Source organism: Scleropages formosus, chromosome 23 (assembly GCF_900964775.1).
Source record: "Scleropages formosus chromosome 23, fSclFor1.1, whole genome shotgun sequence".
NCBI lineage: Eukaryota > Metazoa > Chordata > Actinopteri > Osteoglossiformes > Osteoglossidae > Scleropages > Scleropages formosus.
This window is the reverse complement of record NC_041828.1, coordinates 20,630,029-20,653,992: the sequence shown is the minus strand read 5'-3', so window position 1 is coordinate 20,653,992 and position 23,964 is coordinate 20,630,029. Positions and strand designations below refer to the sequence as shown.

At 46.3% G+C, this 23,964-nt stretch overlaps 1 protein-coding gene across 1 annotated transcript; it reads left to right on the top strand.

Annotated features, from left to right (window-relative positions):
- Positions 1-7,234: 7,234 nt before the first annotated feature.
- Positions 7,235-23,292, top strand: cmc1 (C-x(9)-C motif containing 1). The gene is made up of 4 exons (XM_018765864.2): positions 7,235-7,763; positions 9,494-9,586; positions 20,633-20,723; positions 21,100-23,292. The coding sequence occupies exons 1-4, from the start codon at positions 7,745-7,747 to the stop codon at positions 21,218-21,220; spliced, it is 324 nt and encodes a 107-aa protein (XP_018621380.2). The 5' UTR covers positions 7,235-7,744; the 3' UTR covers positions 21,221-23,292.
- Positions 23,293-23,964: the final 672 nt, after the last annotated feature.

Genomic DNA, 23,964 nt, shown 5'->3' with positions numbered 1-23,964 from the left:
GGCTCTTTTATTTGTATATTTGTGTTTCCTTAGTATATTTATTAGGCCTTTATATTGTTGTCACCCTGTTTCGTTTTCTGTTTTCGTGCTAATACAAAAAGTTATAATATAGCTGAATGTCAGTACCTACATCAATATTTACGTTTATTCATTTAACAGACACTTTTCTCCAAAGCAACATCCAATGAACTCTATGTAGTGTTACCAGCCCACACCTGATTCACCAAGGTGACTTACACTGCTAGATACACTACTTAAAATGGGTCACTCATCCATACATCAGTGGAACACACTCTCTCTGTGACACTCACATACTATGGGGGAACCTGAACAGCATGTCTTTGGACTGTGAGAGGAAACAGGAGCATCAGGAGGAAACCCACACAGACACAGCGAGAACACGCAAACTTGACACCGACTGAGCAGGGACTGAACCAATGCTCACTCAAACCACCCAGGCACTGTGAGACAGAAATGCTACTCACTGTGCTACCGTGCCACCCATACTGTCATAGATGATACAAAACACTGTAGATGTTATATGTATTACATGTATATTTTATGGTAGTAAATGATAAAACAGACAAGTATCTAAGCATATTTTATGCATTCACGACATACCTAACTTTACCTTAATTTTTTCAATATTTCTAAGCTACACGGTTTGTCTGCGAGCTTTTTTCAAATTGTCGTAAATCTCCAAAAAATTTTCCAATGTATTTACCGAAAAAAATCAGCGTAAAAGTGGACCCGCGCAGTTCAAACCCGTGTTGTTCAAGGATCAACTGTATATCTTTTCCTATACATACAGTGACCCTCTGTTTGATGGATTGGAAAAAATGAGTTTGAACCAATTTTTCACTTTCAGGATGACTTTTCACTTATCCGAAGGAGCGATATGATGGGTTTTGCGAGTGCTTGGTTGGACACACATGCGTTCGCAATGTGTTGAGAAGTAACATTTCTAGTAAGAAGATCTCTGTGTCTCAGCACGGGTCCCACTCCTCCCCCACCCCCTTCTGCACATTCAGACACCCCCACCCCCCACTAGAGCTTTTCAGTACCGGTCTGTGTCTCAACTGTGTGCCGTGCTTGAGTGCAAAACTCCGGATTTTTTGCAGCGTTAACTCTGACTCTTTCTCTTGTGTGTATGTGTGTGTGTGTGTGTGTGAAACGCTTTTCATTTTCATTATTATAATTGCAGTGGGAGGTATGGGAAGGGCTGTGAGGGATGTCACACCGTTGAAGGATTCTGAAGAGAATGAAACAAATTTATACTTATTTTCATTTCTGAGACCATCAACACTCAAGTTATCTCTGTATTTTTATGTTTGGTGTGAAAAAAGGAAAATCTCTGTGCTTGTTTGGGGTTGCATTCTAATTTTCCCTTTTAAACTGAAGCCAAAGTGTTTTATTTAGCAGGCTTTTCACCTTGGACACAGATTTTGTGGCACAGGTGTGTGTGAATGCAAAACAAAGCAGCAACATGAAAAAGAAAATCAAAACGTTCATTTTGCTATTTTATAAGAAAACACATAATGTAATAATGAACCTTAGACATATTCTTTGCCATGGTTGTTTTGCTGCTGTTCATTTGCAATGTGAACAGCAGAGCTTGGGGAAGAAACCACTGACATGCTGGGAGAGTTAAAGAATTGTAGAATGTGGTGGGGGGGTGGGGGTCCAGAGGAATAGAATACGGTCATGTATGATGTAGTACACAGGTAAAAAACTGCTGCACGCATTTGCATGAAAAAGGACACAAAGAGGCTGTGACAACAAAGAGAGTGCCCTTGCAGGCCAGTGGAAGGCGGTGGCGAATTTCCCTTATCCCTGTTCACCCTGAGCTGGGGCTATTCTGCTCTTGCTTGCCCCACAGAAACCTCCTGCTGCTCCCCTTAACCGCTTTCTAAAAACCCATCTGTTAAGCCACCATTGTGCTCGCAGGCTGTGTGGAGCAAGAGAGGGAGCCCAGGCCAGGGAGGGACTCGGGGTACGCTGCTCACGGGACAAGGGCAGAGTCGCGGTGCTCGAGCGCACCGTTGGCAGGGCCTAGCATCGCCGCTCCAGGCCTCTGGAAGACATCGTGCTCAGCAGGTAGCGCCGGTACCTTGGCTCCTGGGCTCACGCATGGGATTTTTAAAAATATTTCTATGATTGGCAGCAGGTCACAGCAGCATAGAGACAGAAACAGCACACTGAGAAATTATAAACATACCCACATACATGTAACAAGGGCAAAAGGTGGAAAGGCTACAATACTTTGCAGGTGTGATCACATGGTACTATGTAGCATGTTCCAGAAGGCTGTCCAGACATCCCAGAATTCCTATGAATGCACATCAAATGTCAGCTTTTCTGGTGGATAGGGGTTTACCTTGGCTTAGTCTGTGTGCAGTTTGTATGGATTACCTTCCACAGTCCAAAGACATTGTGTGTGTCTGTCTGTGTGTGCGTACAGGTGTGTGAATGACAGTTGAACACAATGTATCTATCATTGTAAATCACCATGGATTGAGGTGTCAGTTAAATAGTAGTTAACAATCAGTGTAAATCACTTTATACAAACAAGTCTAATGAAAACAATGCCTTTGGCTTGCATGTGGCATTTTAGCAGTGATCCAACTTGAGGTGCATGTTAAATAATAAATAATAATAATAAGAATAATAATAATAAACACACACATTTTCAGAACCGCTTGTCCCAAACGGGGTCGCGGGGAACCGGAGCCTACCCGGCAACACAGGGCGTAAGGCCGGAGGGGGAGGGGACACACCCAGGACAGGACGCCAGTCCGCCGCAAGGCACCCCAAGCGGGACTCGAACCCCAGACCCACCGGAGAGCAGGACCAGGTCCAACCCACTGCGCCACCGCATCATTATTATTATTATTATTATTATTATTATTATTTTTTATACTCTAGAAAAGTGTGAAGTCACCACAGTCAATTCTCAGTGCATGACACAGGTTATAACTTTGTTGCAGCAAGTGAGGATTTTTATTTCTACTAGTAGGACCCCAGGTTCAAGTCCCCAGTCCTGCTGTTGTACCCTCGATCAAAGTGCAAACCCTGAATTGATTCAGTACAAATTACTGTGCTGTGTAAATGAATAAATGTAAATGAGTAAATCAGTGTACGTAACAATGTACAAACCTCACACTGTAAGTTGCCTTGGAAAAAGTGTTAGCTAAATAATAATAATAATAATAATAATAATAATAATAATCATCATCATCATCATCATCATCATCCCAGGGTAATTTGGTTATAAGCAGTCTCGTGAAGAGAGTATGATTACTGCACAGGGAATCTCTGTCTTCTGCGTCTCTGTGCCTAACTTTGCTGTGTTCTTATACCGTGGATCTTCACAGCTAAAGCGAAACACAAAGACTCGGCTTTGACGCAGCGCTAGTTCAGGGAGGGCTGTGTCCTCTTCAGCGCGTGGTGACAGAGGCCCTGTGTCACGTTTGGCCGCAGATGGTCTCGCCTGGCCCAGAGCTCCTGCAGTTGGCTTTGCCCCTAGGCATGGCTGAAGAGCCCACAACGTCGCTCAGCGCTTGCACGGAACAGGCAGCCCTGCGTCTCTGGCAGCCTCCACGGCCTACCGCTGGGGCTTGGGGTTTGGGCTGAAGGGAGAACTCCATCGCCCCACCCCATCCTCGGATGCCCCCCGCAGACTGGCCGTTATTACATTTCCCTCCTCAGACGCAGGGACCCTGGATGCCCACTGCTGTTACTGCCAGCCTTGGCCAATCACTGCAGCTGATGGAAGGGGCTCCATAGGCTACTTTGCGTAGGGGGCACATGTCCACGTTTCCCACCACAGCGGGCACTTGACCTGAGGAGAGATGGGTCATCGCCTTGAAGGGCTGCTTCATTACCTTTCCATTAAAATTCACTGTGATTGCATGTGCGCTCGCGTGCACGCGCACACACGCACGCGCACACACACACACACACACACACACACTGCCTTTGATTCATATCTTATGAGGCTTAAGATAAAGGCAGCTCATTAAGGAACAAAAAATAGTGATGCTTCTGTCAGTTATTTCATGTGATCAGAATACACTAGAACCTAGCAATAAAACGAAGATATGAATGAATAGTTGGCGAGAAAACAAACAAGGCCATAAGGCATTATTGTGTGACATAAATGCTGCTAAACCTGGACACACTGCAGTGGTTAAGGACTCAGAGTTGAAGAGAGATCCTGCCACTTCAGGCCTGCACTGCATCAGGAGAAACATGCAGTTATACACACAGGTAGTGCATAAACTGTATGAAAATCTGTCCCAAGAGCAGAACTTAACAACGATGTTGAGATAGGCAAGTGCACACTCTCGGGGACACGGGATGCTTTGCTTCCGAGTTCCTGAGATAAGCACGAAGCACTGACTCAAGCCAAGCCGGGAGGTGCTCATGGCGGTCCTGCGAGGCTCAAAGTCATCCGCCCCGCTGGGAGGTGACAATTAGCCGCAAGACAGGCTGCCCGGGATGGCGACGGGACGTGACCTCGTCCGCTTGGGCATGGGGACCCTCACAGGGCCAGGCTTGGCAGCAGGCAATGTGGTCTAGCGCACTGGGCAGGATGGGCGTGGCCAGGAAGGGGTGTTGTGCCATCTGCTGCCAGGGACACTGGACAGGGGTCACTGTGGTCTTCTGAAGAGGTCGTGAGCCTCAAAACGCAGTCGTGTGTAGATATAATTTTTAACACAGGAAAAGTGTTATTATATAATCACACAACCTGTTATATTATGCTGGTAACAACGTGATAAATTCCAGCTCTAAAATGTTCTTAATATACATTTTTACCTACACAGAATTAAAATTTTTCTAGAAGTCTGCATCTTTAGAAAAGCTTAACAGCACAAATCTCATTTTGCAAATAAACTGGAGACAGTAGTTTCTGATTAATGTGTAAATAGACCAATGATGCAAATATAATCTGATTCTAAAAGGAATAATAAAAGAACAACCATCAAACGCAGCATGATGCTGTGGCTAAACAATCATTCCCTCTGCATATTATTATTATTATTATTATTATTAAGGGTGGTAATCATTCTGTTTTCATCATTCAGTGATATGTCTGTAATTGTTTTGTTTCACTCCTGCTAACCGGAATCCTTCAGATCTCACGTATATTTTGTACGAATGATTCCCATATTAAAAAACACAGAAACTACAATAAAATAATAAAAAATCTTTCATGAAATCTCAGTTTTGCCGAGGTTTACAAATACAAACTCATATATTCCTCACGGCTGAAGGAGCAATTGAGCCCCACGCCTTTAGTGCTCTTCTCTGTCAGGGATGTTGGGCACGGTAAGTGCCGTTATGTCCTTTGAAAACACAGTATGGTTTCAACATCCCGCTCAATACATCTCCATCTCCACAGAGGGCTGCGGCTGCAGCTGGAGCGCCCTGTTCTCCCAGAGGTCCCGCTCTGAGCACCAGTAATGTCCACTCTGTGAGACAGGGCCTGTTAGCCGGACACCGCGGAGGATTGGACCCTCGTTCGCCACTGACCCCATGCTGCGGCTTTATTAGAGGTGTTATCATCACGTTTCCTTTTTCATATCCGAGCTCAGGAATAACAGCACAGGACAGGAAAAAGTAACACATCCAGTCAATAGTTCCTTCAGAGACTTTTAAGTTACCATGCTTATTCTAAAACTCAGAAAAGGGCAGTAAGAGAACAGTGAGTGCAGCTGCTCACTGGAAGGAGACGATGGTGTTGGGTTACTACTGCAAGCTTTGATACAACCGGACACGATGTCTGTGTTTAATTATTTATGTTTATGTTTAGATACTTTACAATATTCTCCTTCTGTAATCAAAGACTCTAAGAATGGTGGAACGATGTAAAAAAACAATTTACCCGACATGTGAGCGGGCCTCAAATTCTACACTCCAGTGATGTTGTTGCTCCTCCGACAGCTTTATCTCAGTGCTACAGTGCAGGAAAAACTTCACTGACTAAATATTCCTCGTTCTCCCGTGCAGAGGAAGAATAGGAAAACTGGGAAACTGATGAGGTGCCACTCAGAGTCCATGCACGAAACCTTTCTGGGGCAGCAGGTAGCATAGTGGCTGCCTGAAGGGTCCCGGGCCAAACCGCTGATGCCTGCTGTGATGCTGAAGAGAGAGGATGCAGTGAACAGTGATGCTGAACAGTCAGGATGTGGTGGACAGTGATGGTGAACAGAGAAGATGCAGTGAACAGTGATGATTAACAGGGAGAATACAGTATAATGAAATGATGCTGAACGGTTGGAATGCAGGGAACAGTGATGATGAACACCGAGGATGCGGTGAACAGTGATTCTGAAGAGAGGATTCAGCGAACAGTGATGGTTAACTTGGAGGATATAATGAAGTGATGCTGAATGGTTAGGATGCAGTGACGCTTAACACTGAGGATGTGGTGAACAGTGATGATTAACGGGGAAAATATAATGAAGTGATGCTGAACGGTCGGGATATGACCCGTGATGTGAACAGTGACGCCAAAGCAGGAAGACGCAGTGAACAGTGCTGTTGAAAAGTCATGATGAGCAGGGAGGATACCAGGAAAAGTGATGCTGAACGGTCAGGATGTATTGAGCAGTGATGCTAAGCAGAGAAGATGATGTGAACAGTGATGCCGAACAAGGAGAAGGCAGTAAAGAGTGATGCTGAAGAGAGAGGATTCGGTGAACAGTGATGCTGAGCAGAGAGGACTTTGTGGCAACTGCTTTTCTCTCAGAGGATGAGTGAGGCTTTGAAGATAAAGGTGAGGGGCTGCACGTGGAGGGCGCGCGCCCTCCCTCTTCACCGCTCGCGAGCGCCTCCCCTCCAGAAAGCCGCCACTGTCACACACCTCGCGCGTTCTGCCTCAGGGCTTCTCACAGGTTCGATTTCTTACCCTTAAAATCTGGGAGCCGAAAATGAGAAGCTCCAAATTAGACGCGCAGTCGTGCTCGAGCCTGACCGCGGCTTTCGCACCTCGCGCTCTCGGGGACGTGCGAAGGCTGAGGCGGAGACGCAGACGCAAGAGCCCGCGCGCGCTTTGCTCTCCGTCCGTCAGCGCAGCTGCAACGCAACACGACACAACCAATACGCCGGGGGACTACCGTGCATTTTAAATTGTTTCAGGGTTTGTGTGAAGAAAATGATAATCCACATTTACAATTCAAATCTTATAGACGTTTACTTTTGTATAAATTGTATTCACTGTTTCTGAAAAAAGACAAAAAGCCTTCAGTTTTTTGCAGTCTTTATGAGCTCCATTGAAATTTAGCTTTTGGATTTGACATAGCACATCAGAATAAAAAGATCAACGGGACGGTAACACGGTGTTTTCTAATTAAATATCATATTCCGTAATGTCCAGTGCTTAATGTTTACAATTATTAACTCTTGGCTGTCTTTACAGTGTCTAATACAATTTTTGTGTTGTATTTTGGCGTTAAGTCAGGTTTCTGTACTGTATTCAATCCATTTCCCAAAGCTTTAACTCAGACCGCGACTTCTGTAAACACCACCTTGACTCGTTTCACGAACAGTGGTGAAACACGACATCTGTGCAGTTGTCAGATTTGACTACCTTTCCCAGAATGCTTAACATCACTTCCACATCACGTGGGTATACCCAATCGTTACCGAGGTCAGGATACACATCCGAGGTCAACCGCCACCACAACACAGCCTGCGCAATGTTCTTTTTCTGATCCTCAGAAAACGAGCATCCACAGTTATGGAGTCACCAAAGGAAGGTACAGGTCTTTCTTTGGTCATAAATTAAAATCAGAAAAGTTCGTCATGTTTTTATTATCCTCAAGCTAGCAGTGCTAAAAACCTGGTAGAAACTGAGCAAAGCGCATGCGCATAGTACCGACGGAGGGTGTCCGACACAAGGGCAGATGAAATAGTATGAATTAAATTGTTAACTTTAAATTAATTAAGATTGATTACATCCGCCGATATCGGTCACCGATGTGGTGTCTGTCCGGGACGCTGCACTGACACTGTTTCTCACACGTGAACTCTAGTTGTATCGCGGTGCTCAGCCAGCAGGTGCACTACTAGTATATTTGGCGTTTTTGGATGTTTAGGAATGAACTAAATTTCACTGCCGGATGTGTCATAAAAATGAGTGAATGTCCAGCTCTGCGGGGCTGTGGACTGCTGCCCTGAAGGAATCTGTCAATGCAGCGGACATGGAGATTGGGGGAAGAATGGAAATAAATTGTAATTTTAATAATAATAATAATAATAAAACAGCTGCAGGTTTCCCACTCTGCCAAAAGCATAATAAAGCCATTCCTCACTATGTGAAGATTTTGACAGGACATTGGCCATGCCATGGCCAAAGAGAGATGCTGAGGATGAGGATTATGACAGTTTGTTAATTGATCTATTTTCTGCAGGCAGTTATTCAGTGCAGGGTCACGGTGGGCTGGGGCCTATCTTGGGGAGCACAGTGCATGAAGGTTAACGCCAGTCCATCGTAGGGCAATCTCTTTCTCGCTCTCTGTCTTTCTCTCTCTCTCACACACACACACACACACACACACACACACACACACAGAATGCGGGCAGGTTAGAGTCACTAGTTCACCTGAAACACATCTTTGGACTGTTGTATGAAACCCATGCTGTCAGAGGGATTAACTGTGTTTATTTAAATCTTTAGATACAGAAGGAAGTATATAAGCTCCTCTTATCCAGAAACTGCAGCATCGTAGCAGAAGTCGTGCCTGTTTTACTGTACATTTCAGTGATGCTTGTTCGAGTAACTCCTTTTCTCGATAAGTGGAACTCCTGTTCTGCAGTTGTACCATTTGGGTGACTGAATTGTTTATTTCCCCAAAGTGAGCTGATAAAGAGAGACTTCTGTAACTGAAATGTTTGTGAAAAGTAGAGAGAGTAATCTTGACTCAGGCAGCCTGCATGCTGACCTCTGTTTTGAAGGCTGTGCACTTGGGATGACATTGGACAGCAGGCACACCTTATAATGGCCTTCTTGTCTGTTGGTGCAGGTCAAGTGCTGTGTCTGCTGGTGGTTGCTTTGGAAAGCAGAGATGGTCGGTAGTCATTTAATGGCAGTTGGGTGCCTTTCTAGAGGGTGCGGTGGCGCAGTGGGTTGGACCACAGTCCTGCTTTCCGGTGGGTCTGGGGTTCGAGTCCCGCTTGGGGTGCCTTGCGACGGACTGGCGTCCCGTCCTGGGTGTGTTCCCTCCCCCTCCGGCCTTACGCCCTGTGTTACCGGGTAGGCTCCGGTTCCCCGTGACCCTGTATGGGACAAGCGGTTCTGACAATGTGTGTGTGTGTGTGTGTGTGTGTGTGTGTGGGTGACTTTCTCAGGAACTCCAGTGCCAAAAAACTGAAAGGAGGGGAGCAGAGCCCAAGGCCCTGTATGCTTAAAGATGTTTTGCTCCAACCGTATAAGCTATAGATTGGGAGTCTGGTGCTAACCTGAAATTTTCCCAAATTCTTTGTCCAGCGGAGCCAGTTCTGCGACATGTGGAGCTGGACGTCTTGATCCCAAAGAAAATGAGGGAGAAGGCCAAAGAGCGCTGTCAGGAGCATGTCCAAGGTACACCCCCGTACACATGCACGCACACACACCATCCTAGAGTGGCCAGAGCCACAGCCTCAACCCCAGAGTCCCCAAACTCTGCAGAGCACAAACTAATAGATGTATTTGTGGTTAAAACATTTGTTCGAGGGTCCAAAGTGTGGAGATCTTGAGTCATATCTGTTCTGCATATCTGGCAGACAAGAATAGTTTTAACCTTTAATTTTTTTCCCCATAAGCCCTAGAATCCTTTAAAGTAAATGTAACAAGATGTAATGTGCACTTGGGAGCATGATAAAATACTGATCTGAACATTCCTGCATGCAGAAATTGACTCAGAGGTTGATGCATTTTCTGCATGCTGCAAAACTACACTAAGTGCCCTTGTTAAGAAAGCAAGAAAGGGGGTAAATGGCAGACGAAAAGTGTAGTCAAATCAATTGATAGGTCTGTATTTTCGGCCTGAAGAGAACCATACCACAATGCATCTGCCCCAGTGCATGCTGGGAGGGTTCACAGAAATAATTGTCATTAACACCTCAATCAGTGTGAGCCTGTGCCACTTTTTAATTAAACCAAACTAATGCAACGCAGGAAATCAATATTCATCTACTGTTTTGTTCCTCATTAGAATTTAAAATTGAAGCAGTAGTTTTGAATGATGTCGCTGAGCCTCTTACATTGGCGCTCATGACTCACAACATTACACTGGCGCTTAGTGTATGTGCAGGCTGGAGCCCAACTTGATGAAAGCTATAGCACAAATGAATTTCTTCACAATTAGTCAGTAAACAACGGAAAGGAGGGCAGCTTTTTAAAAATGTTTTTATTTTTACTTTTGAGAAATGCGGTTTTACCACAGCCTTCGCGCCTCGAATGTTGCAACTGATCGACTTGTGATAACCACCCAGTCTTTCATTGATGCAAACAAGGCGGGCTTCACTCCTCCAAGCTGCTTGTGGAGCTCAGCACTGCCCACTGCTTTTTTCAAGAATAACCTTCCTGTGCATTTTTTAAGGTAACGTCAGTGTTTTCGTCAATCCTGATATAGTTAGCTTATTTATTAAAATTAAACGTTGAAATAGCACCAATCAGTCATCGCTGTGCTTCTAAATAAATGCTGAAGGGGACTGTTGCAGTGCATAAACAAGTAGTAAATAGTAGTATAATTAAGCATTTAGTTAATTATAGGTATAATCTTTTTTTGTAAGGTAGTATCTCCCTAGTTATTCTCAATTGTTAGTCATCTGGGCATTATATAATGCTTAAAATGATTGTGTCTAAATACAGCATGTTAAATATTCAAAATTAATTTTTGTGTTCAGCAAAATGAGAGCATGCACTTTGCAGCTGGTGTTAGCAAGTGTTAGACACACAGGCACACTATTAAGGGAGTAAATTAAATAATTAAAATTTTTTCTTGATGAGAAGGGAGTTTTTAACACACTGTCTCCTTTAATATGCACATAATATATGGCTGGGATTTTCGTCTGAAACCCATGTTCAGATTTTAAGGGCACAATGTAAAAATTAATTCGGCAAAGTAAAAATGCAGCTGTGGAAAAGTTTGAGGGGGTGAGGATTTTTAGCAAAATAAAACTGTCAGTATCGGTGATTCCCAGGAAAATTCTCGGGATGTGCAGCTGTTGAAGGTGAAGCCGAGTGAGCTGCGCAGTGCAGAAAGTGAAACGTATGACGTGCAAACGACTGACAGAGAGTGTGAAGGAGACGGAGTCGCCTTCACGGGTGAGGAGGACACCATAGTGGTGCCCCTGGCCTGGCAGGAGCCCTTAACCGCCTGCCCCCGGGTCGCTGCTGTTGGCCTGCTCCTGTACTGTTAATGAGCTTGTTAGGTATGTGTGTGTGTGTGTGTGTGTGTGTGTGTGTGTGTGTGTGCGCGCGCACTTGGTGCTCCCCGGCTTGAGCTCATTGCCACACACACCCCCGCAGATGCACTATGGCCTGTCTCTCCCGCTCTCTGCACCATCTGTACTGTACATACATGTTCATTGGCCAGTTCAGCAGGTTTTCTACGCATTTTTGTGTTCCATCCACCACCCCGAGGATCTCGCAACGCGTCTCCCGGCTGCCGGACTTTTACTGAGCTCCCTTTAAGAAACAGAGCAGCTAGTGTTTGTTCACCCCTTCAACACCTCTGATTTTACATATGCACAAAAAAATAAATTTGTTTTTGCATGTGCTTGGTTGTGGTGCTCTGAGTTGGTATGTCTGTGATTGTGTTTATGTGTGTTTTTGTGCTTGGACTGGTAATTTTCTGTGTGTGTGTGTGTGTGTGAGAGAGAGCGAGAGAGAGACCTTGGTCTATTTCCAAAATAAACGCAGACAGTTGCTGAAGGGATGTAATCAACACTTTTCCTTCCAAAACCAGAAGTTTAAGTACATTTTTATCTTGACCGAAACTTCAAGTAAAAGTAAAGAAAGCGAAATTACACGACCCCTCTTACCTAAACGAGTAAATGCAGATTATGGACTTCCTCTTTCACAGACAGCTTCTCTTTTTCATCAGCGTGCACATAGAAGAGGTAGAAAGCATCTTGACACCAAAGGCACAGCAGTGCATAGCCTCTGCGTGCAAAGTAGCGCAGGGTTATGGGTTCAGAACAACTGATGATCCAGTCATTTCTGACATATGCAAAGAATCTCTATTACATATTTGCAGAACAGAACACCCCTGGAACTGGCAGAGGGAAAAACTCATTTGCATCCTAATTTTTTCTATTTCTCTCAAAGATTATGGGATTCTCGTACTGTCCGTATGTCCTTAATTTATCTGTCAACACTTTCAGTAGCCTTCTGGTGATCAGTTGGAGTAAAACAGCATGTGTTTCAATATTTGAGTTCCGTTTTACTCGTTGTTTCGCATGGGTTCTTGGGGTATCTAAAACATGGCTGTTATCCTTTCTGGTGCAGTGCATTCTGGGATTTGTGCTGATTTGCTGATGAGAAACTGTGTTCCACTGTGAGGAATACAACCTGAAGGTGACTTATTGCATTGTTTACAAAAAAAAAAATTATTAATTTTATTCGCCAAAGGTTTTCCCCAACATCCCATGCAGTGTTAGGTTTACCAGGCTAAGCTACTTATGGTGATTTACCCGTTTATGCAGCCGGGTCATTTTTATTGCAGAAATTCAGTTTAAGGAATTTGCTTGTGTATGTTATACTGGTAACACAGATTCCAACCTGGAGCCTTCAGTTACAAAACTATGGTTCTATCTGCTACACCACCTGTTGCCTCTCGTGGATGCCCTGTTTAGTGCAGACGCTGCCACAGTGAACATGGAGCAAAACAGCAATAGTGTATAAATGTCATATTGTGGGTTGAATTTCCTCCTTAAGGTAAATTGCAGTTCTGTTTCTGTTATTGATTATTGTTGGGCACAACAGTTTATTGAAATGATACTTGCACCGCATATACCTCGTTAAATATGCAACTGTTACAAGGCTTTTCTCTTTAATTTATGGTAAATCACTCTCAGTTCTTCAGTCTCCATGCTGACCCTGTAAATAGTACTGTATTGTTCTGTAATACTGTATGAGATATTATCGCCACCTGTACTTTAAGTGGCGTCTGTGTTTCTGCACATAGGATTCCACAGCCAACACTTTTTTTTTTTCCTTTTTTTCACAACACAAAGGATTTGCTATTTTAGAGGCAAGGTCGACTCCTGCTTCTGGCCCTGCGTGCCCCCCACCCACGCTGCCCGCAGGCCCCCCACAACGGTTCAGGACCATCTGAGATGGCAGGCGCTGGCGTGGAAACCCCCCGCTCCTTTACACCCTCCCACACCGAGACGCTCCTGTCCTTTGGTTTGTTCTCGCATTGCTGCTCACTGCGAGTGCAAGTGTGAGCTCAGCCACTACAAAGTATTGAACGCTCCTTTTCGATAAACACCTTTAATTTGCTCGGCACGCTTTCTTAAAACTGCGTTTTCCAGTTCCGTGTGGTCCCTCCTCGTGAAATGAGGATTTCGCTGTTTCTCAGTGTACTTGCACCACATCGCATTATGGAAATGAGCCTCTGTGTGTACACGGCAACAGCGTCACCCTGCTCTCCCCATCCGCCCGCTTGTGCCCTTCGCCATCCAAGATGGAGAGGATGGTGTTTCATAAATCCTTTGAGATGCAATTTAGATTTTGATTTAGATTTTCCATTGTATTCCACATCGCAGCTCCAATGAATCTACACCAGAAATTCTTAATTAGTTTGACATTGACTGCTGTGGACCTTGAATGTTCCGTTTTTTACATATCAGCTGAAAGGTATTTAAAGCTTGAGAGCTATGAATTTTAATATTTTCTGAATATTTACCAAATACTTGGTATTTTTGCAGCAGTCCGAAAGAACAGCACAGGAGTGAGTGCCGTCTGTTTGTTTCTGTCTAAATTATTCCTTGCAGTTGTATTTGCATGCAATACTGTAAATACTTTATGAAACACAGTTTAACTTGTATATAAAACATAGCTGTCAAAGGTCTTTAGAATCAGCTCCCTGGTAAGTTAGGCAGCTCATGAAGCCCTGGCAAAGAGCGGAGCTTGAACCAGCAACCTTCTGGCACACATCTTTCAGTGAGCTGTGCATGTCGCTGCATTGCACTGTACTTTCTGCCGTGTATACAGAAGGTGGTTTTTATTGTTGGCCTCGGACGCTTATTACCATGCTGGTGGTGACAGCAGCAGAGTCCTGTCGCTCGGTAATTGTCCTGCTTTTTTCATTCTTACATTGATTATAAACCAAACAACTCATCACTGTACAGCCTAGACAGAGCATACAAGGGCTCCTCCTTTAGAGATTAATAGTCTGAACCATGGTGTAAAATGGATTATGTTGCAGTATAATCATAGTCGCACAGTTCTGTGCGTCATTATCGTTCCTGAGGGTCAAGCTGATCGGCCATTTGGTATTTTATCCACGTTGCATCTATTCCACATGACCATCCAGAGGCTCCTTATCTGATCTGCAAAAAAGGTTACGATGAAGACACACGCAGCTCCTGTACACTGTGAGACACCGATTGTTTCTTTGGGTGCGATGCAAGTAAAATCTCACCTGATGCATCCTGAAATATGCAGATGATGGTTATTTTCTCTTACCAGAAAATGTGCCTGAAATGCTGCTTCGAGCTGCTCTGTGGACGTTACGCTGTTGAGTAACAATGGCCAGAAGTGGCGTTCAAAATGTGCAGCAGTCATACTCGGCATGCTACAAATCACAACAATGTACAGTTTTTTTATGATATTCTGATTAGGTGAAACATTGCGGTGACTGGTGAAGCCTGGGTGCAACCATGAGTCTGGGCCACCTCGAGTCGCGAATCGCAGCAGCGTGTTTTCACGGTAGTGGGATTCATGTGTGTGTACAGCTCTCTGTGTGTGTGATGATTAGGTCCCGTGCAGGTGAAAAATAGAGCGATCTGAGGTCACCAAAGGGTTTTGCGGGCTGATTGATAGCGTTACTCCTTTCTCAAAAAAAGCTGCTCGAACTGTTGTCGTGAGGAACGGAGGCTGTGTTTTTCATACCTACAAGGGTTCCTCCAAACACATATAACAGGTGTCACTTTTGGCCCTGTATTGCTAAAAAATGACACGCGATGCTGCGTTCCCCTTCGCACAGCACGTGGGTGAGTAAGAGCAGGCCTCTCGGGCGTCTGCCATGCCTCTGTGTGAACCTGAACTTTCGGGCTCGTTCTTGATGATCGGACCTTGGTCACGCCTCTCTCAGGGTATCATCCGACACTCGGTGAGCACCGATTGCAAGCATGCACCCAGACTCCTGCGATGACTCGCTTCCCTCTTCCTTCGCCCAGTGGCCCGCCGGGCTATATGAGCGTGGACCATCTGGCTAAGCGGTCATTCTGACAAGTGTTTGTACACTGAGGACATTTTGAATGTGACTGTGGTCCTCTAAAGCAGGGCTGTGTCTGACTGACAGGTTTTTCTTCTCCATTGCGAGGAGGTGCAAAATGCACTGAATGCATCATTCTGTGCGTTCATTGTCATCGCAAGTGGTTGCGGTTGTGTACATTATGCTGCACGTGGAGCATCCTGGAGGTGCAGAGCCTGCAGCAAACGGCTGATGGCATTTGATGTCTGATTGGCCGATTCAAGAACATGCTCCTGTCTGGCAGGTCTAAGCGTATGGAACGGACTCAATACCGCGGAATTACATCGGAGCACACGGTTATATTGCAGTCATGAACTGGCACAGAGCCACTGGAACAGACTGTTGTCACACTGCTGTGAGACTGTGTTCCACGCAGTAGGAAGACCCACTTTGCAGACAAGGGTGTGGAGCCTCCCAGCCGAAAAAGTCCTTCGTCTGATGTTTGTTCTCATTGTGCGGCTCCAAAGCCTTGTCCTTGAAGGACGGCCGAGAGCGCACAGCCTGTTGCCGTCACAGAATGCATGGCATGGATCGCATCTCTGCGAGGGGCCCTTGGCACCTGATAGCAAGGACAGAGGTGAAGCTGGAAGGACTCGCACCCGTGTAGTGATTCACAGGAGGTAGCGGGGCGTGTTGTCCTGCCGTGAAAGCCTGTCTCTGTCCCCCACCCATCCCCTTGGCCACAACAGGGACGTAGTCTACGTGAGCTTGAAATACATTCATCCGCATTTCTACTAGTAGTGTCATCCTCAGGTGCACGATGCCCCGTGTGTGTTACAGATCTGTCCAGGTGTCATTGGTCATTGTTTTGTCGCCTGTGTGTTGTAGAAGTGTCAGAGCACAGCGGAAAAGGGATGCAAATGGTAGTGGAAGACGTAGCGGCGAGATGCCGCCCACCCGTACCCTGGTCTCTTTTGCATTCATTCACTTAACTGAACACTTTTCTCCAGAGTTTCGGTACTTACACCAATTTACACATTTATACAGCAGGGTAGTTTTCACTCTATCAATTCAGCATTAGCAATAAATGCCTTGCTGAAGGGTACTACAGCAGGGGGTGGGATTTGAACCTGCCACCTTCAAGTGCGGAGGCAGTAGCTCTAACCATTGTGCCACTAGTTTCGAGAAGCTGGAAAAATCCCAGCAAGAGTTCTTGATGGGGAAAAATGAACGGTGTTGAAGGTAATTTTACGTTTCCCGAGGGGCACGTGGAGAGCTCCGTGGTGGGGTCCCCTCGGCGCGCTCAAATGAAAAAGAGCATGTTAAACAAAGCACACAAAAGTGGCGAGGGCAGGCAGTGTGTGAGCGAGGCCTTTCCACTAACCTCTTGAAGGTGAAGCGTGTGCCTTCGCTGAGCGCCAGTTGGTCATTTACATAGCGGAGTGGGCAGATGGATGCGTCTTGCGCTGACCGAGCCTCAGAGCAGCACGCCGCGCCCACAACAGGGGCATCCCACTGAGACCCTGGCGCCGGCTCATGGGCCTGGCCCTCACCCACATGCGCGCTGACCGGGCCCTGGGATGGGCTGCTCCCCCAGGGCTGGTCCACGGGCCACTTGTGCCAACATGGATGCCAGGGAGGGGAGTGGCCCCAGAGCCTTCACCTCCACTTGTCAGCTCGCAATTCCTCTTTCCTTGACTCGCCGGCTGCACAGCAGCGCTACGTTCCCACCTCCGAGAGTCGGGAAGAGGTGTGGCCAGACCATGATGCGCCTCTCTGTATTTTATTCATTTTCTCAGTTAATTGAGCCCCTACATTGTGGGGGACGTGATCTTGATGTGAAGGTTTCATCACAGACCTCATGAACCAAGACCCCCACAGCGAGGAGCAGACAAGAGTTGCGGTCAGCGGTCTGTCGTACGGTTTGCCTGGGGAGCGTCCCTGAGAACGTTAACGTGGAGCAGTGCGGTAGCACTGTACCTGTATATGGTATTGTGGGTTGCAGTTATGTTTCCGTTATTGGTGGATTCAGCTGTTTAATTGATACACTGATTGGATTTTGCTAATATGCCACTGTTATAAGGCTTTTCTCTTTAGTTTATGGTGAATAACTGCCTCAATAACTGCCTTTTCCTGTGCTGGTCCTGTAATATAGTGTTACCGCACTGTATAATAATACTCTGCGGCACTATAATATTTCCACCCGTCCTTCAGCATGCGGGATTCCAGTCGACACTGTGGAGGACGTGGTTTTCCTACGACAGTTTCAACGTGAGCTGAGACACGGCACCCATGTGAGGAGAAGAGCTGCGTTTTCTCTCCGTCCGCTCCGCTTGCGTCCCCCGCTGAGCCATCAGTTGGCTTCTGATGGGAGCCGAGACGACGGCGCGCCTGTGGCCCCCCCCCAGGAACGATTGCGGCCTGGTGCTTCAGGAAGACGTGTGCCGCGACGCGGGTGCGGGTGTTCACTCGCTCGATCGCAGTCCCGCAACAATGAACTCATCTGTTCCTCACACTCCTGGCGTGCCCCAGCAGGGCCCCCGCTGCGCGCCTCATTAAAAAAGGCCTGGCTGAGGGGGAGGGGGGTGGACAACACACACACACGCACACACACACACACATGCACACACACACACACACACACACACACACACACACGCACACACACACACACACACACACACACCCCTCCACCACATGGCCCTGAACGTGTGCAGGTGGGATGGCCTGAGGAGTCTTGAGTTTTCAGAGTGGCCATCCCAACATCACGAAAGGGAAGTTTCCTCATGTGTTTCAGCGTCGTAGCATCACCGTGTCTCTTCAACCGTGTGGGTGTCTGGCGTGTCACTGGAGAACGGCCTCAGTGCTTGGAGATGGCAGATTGATGAGGGAAGTTACCAGTGGAGCTCAGTTGCTGAGTTGCCCTTAACAGAGTGTGGCGTTGCGACCGAGGGCCTCCCCGACTGCTCTCCTTCACATTTGCAGTGTGTGTCTGTAGCGTCTGCGCTAGAGATACTTTGCACGCCTGTGGGGTTGGCGGTAGTGTGTTCGCCTTGATCAGCCTGATTGAAATACAGGTCCCTGAGGGCTTAGGTTCAATCAGATGGATGGGATCCACCGCCGTCATCCTAATAACTGGGTAATAATCCGGTGGAGCAGCAGCTTCCTGGCATACTGAAGGGCCGCAGGTTCCTCCTCCGTTCATTTGAAATTGAGATGAGGGATATTCGCTTCTACTCCACTGGACAGGAGATGCAGCCTGAATATTCTGCGAGTCCCTAATCAGAAAGCAACGAATTGACTTTGATGCGTAAGATGTTGTTTTGTTTTATCGCCGCTGCGGCGCCGTCGCCTTTCGTCTGCAAGAACACCGAGACGGGCGGCACTCGGACCTCTGCGTGGTCCTTCCACTGTGAATGAGGCGCTTGGCAACGGAGGGCGAATGCTTCCGACAAGGACCGAGAAACAAATCAGCTCATTTGTTTATTGGGGGGTAGCAGCACTTGTAGAACCCCCCAGCGTGGCCTTTTCTCCACACAATCATTCCGTGCATGTACTCTTTTCCTCTGTGTATGTGTGTATGTGTGTGTGTGTGTGTGTGTGTGTGTGTGAGAGAAGAGAGAGAGATTGTATGGGGAAGATGTGGGGGTTCTTCAGACATGATTTCACCTCTTTAAAGTCACTGGTTGTGTTTTGTATGATGTTTTTTCGTGTTTGTTTCAGCTGCTCAAGTTCTCAGTTCATCTCGTATTGTACGTCGGTGTCTTTTAGCCGCATTCGGATTTCGCTCAAAGGTACGGAATCATTTCCGACTTCCCCGGTTCTCCCACTGGCTTCCCGGTAGCATTATTTATGATGTTCTCGAACCTTGGACCCCGTGCAAATCCTGCACGAGCCATTCTGAGATGGCTCATTTTTCAGCCTTAACTGTCGTCGTTCATTTACATATTGTAAACGATATGTGGCATTGTCGGAACAGTACAGCCGCACATTTCTTGATTGGTTTTCACTTTTTTGGAGTGCATTAAACATTATCGGAATGAATAATTTTCAAGAGAAACATCCCGCAGTTTACTGATGAGTCACGTGGCCAGTTAACACTCTGCGGCCGGGTTGGAGTCGATTGGTTTGCTAACTTGTTCTTGTTCATGTTGATTGGACGCGGGTTCAGGGCCACCCCTGGGGTTTAGGAGGATCATCAAACCACACTGAACCGCTGTGTGGACCGTGTGTATTGCGCAGAGTGACTCGCTCACACGCATTTGCACCGGGTTCACCGAGGAGTCCTCTGTGATCAAGCCGGGCCGGCAGTGGTGTGCCACGGCAGCGAGACGGTCACAATGCAGAGCTCCTGTACGCGGCCCCAGCGAGGGCGAGAGGGCCGCGGGTATGAGGGAACGATAACCTGACATGTGGCGTTTTTGTGGGCTGGACCCAAGTCTTCCAGTTGCTGATTTCCATTCGTTAATGAGCACGCGGGTTTATCCCTTTCTCTTTCCCCGCTCCTTTTTCTCCTAGGCTGCTTTATGCCGGCCCACGTCTGAGGAGTGAAGGTGTGCCATTAATGGAGGGATGCACGCAACAGTAATTAAAGCAGCAGGGGGCCCGCGTGCACCCCGGCCGGACACCCCTCTCAGCCCACCCCTTTTGCGCCCCGGTCCCCCATTCATCAGCCATGTGGGCTTCTTGCCGGGGGCGGTTTTGTCACTTTCTAATGACGCCTTTCAGAGGCAGGGCTCAGCTCCCGGCAGCCTGGGACCTCTGGAGCCAAGCAGTGTTGGCTTTTGTCGCACGTCACCCCCCTCAGACACGGACACCATTGCCACCAGTTCTTTGGGCTGGACCAGGGTAACTGGCATCTCCGTCTACCCCATGGGGTTTGTCTCCTGTTCCGTTTTGTGATCCCAGTTCCAGGGATGGAAGGGAAAAGGGAGGAAAGAACTCTGTCACCGAGGCCTTCAAGGAGGGGAAGAGCGTAACTATAAATGCGTGTATATGTATATATATATTATGTTGAGTACTGTGGTGCCTTCTGGGTTCTAGTGCTGTAGACACTGTTGAGCAGGTTTGGTCTGACTCGGTGCTGACTCAGCGCTAACTTCTCATCCCCTATCGGAAATGGATGGTTTACGAGACATATGGGGAAATTGTAGGTTTTTCTTTGAACCAGCTGCTGTAAATGATGCTTGACCTCTGACCCTCTTTGTGTTCTGCTGCAGCTTTCACCCAGTGCTGTAAGGAGACGGGCTTCATGATGGTGATCAAGTGCCAGGAGCAGAACACTGCGCTCAAGGAGTGCCTGACCCTGCAGTGAGTGCAGCCGCCTGTGTGTACCCTACTGTGATTGCAGCCAGCAGCTGTCCATCAAGACCCTTGACTGTGGTCTGCTGGAAGGAAGTGAAGCCCACATAGAAAAAACATTCTCTCGATTCCCATGTGTTTGCATTTGCTCGGGACAGCAGCCGTGAAACTGGGGTAGATTGGGACATCTAGATCAAAATATGATTTTGAAATGAGGATGTCTCCTTCTTTTTAGAGGCTGTCAGCGTGATAGGAAGTACGAAGTAGCTCTCCCGTGTTGCCATGCGCTCTGTCCTCCTGTACATGATATCAACTTTCAGCAATGATGCACCGTCTATTCACAGCAACGCATTGACCTCTGTTGTTTTCTCCTTCCTCTTGGCAGCTACAAGGATCCAGCTTTTTTTGAAGAATGCAAGCAGGAGTACATAAAGGAGAAGGAGGAGTATCAGAGGACTGGGATTCCTAATAAGAACAGGAAACAGAAGCTGCCCAGCAGCATGTAGCCTGGTGGCATGTGGCCCTGCAGCGGAGGCCCTTCTCCGCACTCTTGTCTCTGCTTTTCTCTTCCAGGACCACAATAGGAACGGTCCTTCCCATTTGGAGAGACTCTCTGTAATGACAGCTGATCCATGCACTGAGTTTTCTTTTTTGCGAACAAAGAATGTATTCAGTCTAGTTATTTAATTTCGTCCTACAGCGTGAAATTAAATAAATGATTAAACAAAGTGAGTCCGAAATGCAGATAGAGTGAAACGCAGTGATCCTCCTCAGGTGTTGTGTTAGTAGGTGGTCTTCTGTGTTGAGAGGTGTGTGTTCACTTCCTTGCCCTCCTTTGTTTGCTGTGACAGAACACACTCGGGGGACGGTCAGCAATTAACCTCCGACACGTGCTTAATCACTTAAATAAATGTGTTTGCTGTGTGGAACACAAGATGAATTCCACTGAAGTAAATGTGATAATTGAAGAAGCAATTGACTGAATATTTTTGGGAACTTAAACAGCTTTTTCACTCTTTTTACTAATTACATGAGTAAGAAAGAAGTGCAATTCAATTTCGTCTTTGAATAAACAGTCACCAAAGGGCACTTCATGTGTCTTTTGATAACACGTGAAATGTGCTGTGTTTATTGAGGTGTCCGCTAGCGGACGGTCCAACACGGTTCTCGCAGAGCCTTACGGGGACTTGAACGACACACACTCTCTCGTCTCCATGAGTACAGAAACCGGGACTCGGGGAAGCACATCAGCTTGATGTACGAAATAAAGGAAAATGACAGGACTATGTGCAGAGTGTTTTCATATTTACTCTTTAATAACATAATTAAACATTTATTTGTGTTTTTATTCTATGCTTCAATTTGTATGCACAGTAAACATAAGTATCTGGTTTAATCCTGTTCAGATTAACGTAAAACATAATAAATGGCCCTTTTCAGTTAGTTTTATCTATGCGTTGGTGGAAAATGTTGACTGTATTTGGTCTGGCTACAGCAGAATGGTTTTTGGGAACGGCTACGATGATCCTGAACATGAACTTTGAACGTAAGTGAACATGTCAGGAGCTGGGGTCACGGTTGTCTACATCAGTTCCTGATGCCCATTTTTGGAATCGACCGTGCATCCAGACGATTTTGTTTTTCGTTACGGACAAACCGCCAGGCAACCAGGCGGAATGCCATACTTGGGGGCGACCTCAGGATGTGGAGGTTGTTGGCTGTTACCGCTTCCTGTTGAGAAGGTTTCCCTTCTCGGAAACCCCTAGGCTTTGGTGTTGCCATTCCTGTTAGTACAGCACACATATTTCAAACTTTGTTAATGTTTTATTTATGACTGGCAGAGACGTGGAGGGCGTTGACGGATATTTTGAACACCTTTACAGCGCTGCAGTCACGTGAGGGTTTTGGATACACTTGACCAGATGTTTGCTTTTCTGTAGCACACTTACAGTTTCTTGTCTTACATTGTCATGGTTCTTTCTACTGTCTTCATTTTGGTGTTTAGCTGTTGGGTTTCTGGTCACATTTCTTATTGTTCACTTCTAGTTCTACTTCTGGAGTTAGAAGCAGAAAAGTTTGAGTGCTAAAAGTCCAGTAGTAATGACCTGTGCTGCAGTGTGAATTCACCGCATTCCTGTCCCTCCAGGTAAAAACATGGTCAGTGTGATTGAGCTGTCACGTCAGGCCTGTGGGAGGGTTCCTTCTCGCTGCATTCTGTCCATCTTAATGTAGTATGTGACATTTTTTCAGATTTGCTGATGTCCTGCACTTGGTTTAATGACTTGTGACCAGTAAAATTTTGACACATTCTTATATTTTCCACCACCTTGCATTTTCCCAGAAAGAACAGTTAATTTAGAAAAATGCCTTTCACACGTTTTCTCCACTGCAGTCACATGGCACATGCTGTGGTTTTAACTTAAGTCTTCAGCATTTTGTCACGAGTTATGTTTGCAAGGTGTGTTTTATAAAGCGCAACTGAGCAGAGTGAAGAGCAGGACGGAAGGTGTGCAGTTCTCTTTAGTTCTGCGCATGTACTTTTGTTGAACTTTTGTTGAACCTTTTAGTAATGTTGACAGCCCTGGTATTAGTACTGTGTGCAATTGTACAGAATGGAATAAGAGGTAAAAAAATGAATCTATCAATAAATATAAGCTAAAGGTTTTCATCTGTGCCTCCGCTCTCTTGGGGTGCGTCTCCTCGCTCATTTCGCCCGTGTGCTGGCCAATGGACGTTCATGGCCTTTATTTACATTTACATTTACATTGATTAATTTAGCAGACGCTTTTCTCCAAAGTGACATAGATATCATAGAAAATACAATGTGTGCATTACATTAGCAGAAATAGAGACGTAGATGCAGACGTATGATTAAGTGCAGTTAGTTTCCACCATATGAACCAATGTTCATCACACGAGTAGCTGCATAAAACTCAGAATATCGACGATTCCTGATAACGTTCCTAGTAAGTTTTTTTTTTGGAGATACGTGTAAACATTTATGTTACATCATAGGAGTAGTTGTGTAAAGGTTTGATCCGGGCATGATCTTAAGGTTATGGAGCATGATCATTTACACCTTACTTGAACTTAAGAGATCATGGGCGAAGTGAGTCCGGAAGAGATGAGTTATAAGACCCTTTTTAAATGTGGACAGATGTTCACCAGTTCTGAGTAAGAGGGGGAGGTCGTTCCACCACAATGGAGCCAAAATCGAGAACCTTGGTGTTTTACCTTTCTTGCGTGGGAC

Excerpts from the sequence above, each read along its gene's own strand:
- cmc1 (XM_018765864.2), top strand. Across the intron at positions 9,587-20,632 it reads CTGTCAGGAGCATGTCCAAG|CTTTCACCCAGTGCTGTAAG; the intron begins GTACACCCCCGT and ends GTTCTGCTGCAG. Across the intron at positions 20,724-21,099 it reads AAGGAGTGCCTGACCCTGCA|CTACAAGGATCCAGCTTTTT; the intron begins GTGAGTGCAGCC and ends TCCTCTTGGCAG.